This window comes from Aristolochia californica, unplaced genomic scaffold (assembly GCF_029961685.1).
Source record: "Aristolochia californica isolate CCGP_79_NKW_82.1479 unplaced genomic scaffold, dmAriCali1.0.hap1 SCAF_2, whole genome shotgun sequence".
Lineage (NCBI taxonomy): Eukaryota > Viridiplantae > Streptophyta > Magnoliopsida > Piperales > Aristolochiaceae > Aristolochia > Aristolochia californica.
Window position 1 is genome coordinate 4207297 of NW_027181881.1, and position 2291 is coordinate 4209587.

A 2291-nucleotide genomic window follows, 5' to 3' on the forward strand; every position below is an offset into this window, starting at 1 on the left:
TTGAAGGCAAAAAGGTGCTAGATATCTTGGACTCAAGTTAATTGGTAGAACCCAGGATTGACTCAAGGATATGCTCAATTCGGTATTTCATGACCGGCTGACCAGATCGAGTCTTCTTCAACATCTTGTGTTTCAATTCCTTGCTCCGTGTTTCATCTCTTTCTCTCTCTTCATTCTTAGCTCGCATCGTTGCTTCTCTTTCCATCCTTGGCTTATCCATTGCTTCTTCTCATATTCCTCTCTCGAACTCTGCAAACTATTATTTTTCTCCTTTTTCATCTTTCTATCACTTACAGCTTCATCACTCACCTGTAAAAGCAGCTGAGAACAGCTCTAAACTAAAATGTCTTCAGAAAATATAACGGTTGTAAGTCATTGTGACTTGTATCAGATCTTATCATAAACAAGAGATCATATAACAGTTTCTGTTGAATAATGTTTTAAGAAACAGCTTAGGGTGTTCTGCTTCGTCTTTTTCTAATCTCTTTCCCTTGCTTGCATGGAATTAGAAAATGGAGGTAAAACTTTATTACGTGATGAGGGTTTTACTTAAACAAGGACTGGTTCGGTGTTTCACAGAATTTGAAGCTAAAAAAAATAAAAGAAGCTTTTCTCTCTTGTCGCCTTCCCGAATCCGTCATTAGAATCCAGAATTACCATGCGATGCATGGACATTGATCATAATTTCATGAACGTAGAGTTTATTAATAAAAGCTTTGTGAAAACTGAAAGCTAGAGGATTGCGCACTCCGCCGAAGCGAAGGAGATAACGCTATTCTGAAGATCGTAGCCGACGAAGTAGTTCTGCTGCGCCCGGTTCCCTAAGATGGAAATCGAATCACTGGACGCCACTCCCAGGCACCATATGCCGTCTTCCACTTGAACATAGGTGCCCAGTTTCGTCAAGACAAGATCCACTCCGGCGAAATGGAATGTTACGTCAGGCGTGTTCTCAAACCGGTCGAACGTCGTCTGATAGCACAAATCAAGATCCTGTACGGGACTGTTCACCCTCTTAATACCCACAATCCGATCGCTCAATCCTTTAACCAGAGCATCGTATCCATCTTTTTTAAGTGTGGTCACGGTGGATCCGCTGTCGACAATGAATCCTCCCGCCCCGTTGGTGTCATGGAAAGTGTCGGGAGGAATGGGAAGCCTGTCTTTCCCTACGCTGATCCCGTCGAGGCTGACATAATAATACGCTTCTTTTCCGGCTATAGAGAGTATTGAAGTTCTGCCGCCGGAGATGATAGCTTTGCTGCCTAGAATCAACGGGCTGCCAGCAGTGTCATCGTTGGGCGGGACCAGGCAGTAGGAGAATTTGGTTACTTTGAGCTGCGAGACGAGGGAAGCTGGTTGCCTGTTAAGTCCTAAGATGCCGGAGTCGTCGCCTCCAAAGGGACCCGTAGTGTGATGGCTGCAACCGAGCACCATGTGACTAAAAGTCTGATCGAAGATGAATGTCTCTAAGGAATACTCGCCGGCGGTGACAGACCCGTCTCCGTAAGTCAACTTGAACTGGCAATTGACTTGGTTCCGACCACAATCGGATGACGAGAGTTTTGCGCAGGTTGGGTCGATGCACTTGATGGGCTGGTAAGTGAGGGAGGCGCTGGGATCAAAGATAGGTCTCGTCGTCCAGGCGCAAGGAGCGCAAGGGACACACCGAACCCAGATGAGTTCGCTTGCAGTATCGGCGACGGCGTAGACAGATGTAGGCGGGTTTCCGATTTGAAACTCCACGAGGTACTCCCCTTTGCCCGGTCGAACGGGCGTTTGAGCATCGTGGAGGGAGGCTCCCTCGAGAGACTGGAAGTACTGGAGTCGTCCCTTGGACCGCCGGAGAGCCGAGGTGGTGAGCTCGGAGATGGTAGCGTTGGGGTTGTAGTAAGGAGAGAGGGGCGAATCACGGTGGATGAGACGGACGCCGGACTTGGCGATAGCTGACCATGAAGGAACGATGTTGATGAAAATGAAGCAGAAAGCAAAAGTAAAGGAGGCAGTTAGAGCCATGAATTCCTAGAGACAAGCAAAGGAGGGAGAGAAGAAAACAAAGAGACTTAGATTGACCGATCGAGAGAAGGTTTTAAATCTTACGGAGTAAGCGTGCATGGAAAGAGCAGATCCATTGCCATGAATACGATGATATGGATGAGTTAAAGTCGGAAACACTTTGAATGAGGATTGGCAAGATCTGTTATCGGATCCATTAGTTTTGGTCTCGATTGAAAAATTACGAAGTTCCAATGGATTCACTTGGAGATTGTCTGGACTGTTCAGACAGAAGC

General features: G+C 46.7%; 1 protein-coding gene across 1 annotated transcript; it reads right to left on the minus strand.

Annotated features, from left to right (window-relative positions):
- Positions 1-732: 732 nt before the first annotated feature.
- On the minus strand, positions 733-2016 carry LOC137957085 (aspartic proteinase CDR1-like). The gene has a single exon (XM_068804790.1). The coding sequence runs from the start codon at positions 2014-2016 to the stop codon at positions 733-735; it is 1284 nt and encodes a 427-aa protein (XP_068660891.1).
- Positions 2017-2291: the final 275 nt, after the last annotated feature.

Bases quoted from the DNA above. Each gene is read 5' to 3' on its own strand.
- LOC137957085 (XM_068804790.1), bottom strand. From the start codon at position 2,016: ATGGCTCTAACTGCCTCCTTTACTTTTGCTTTCTGCTTCATTTTCATC.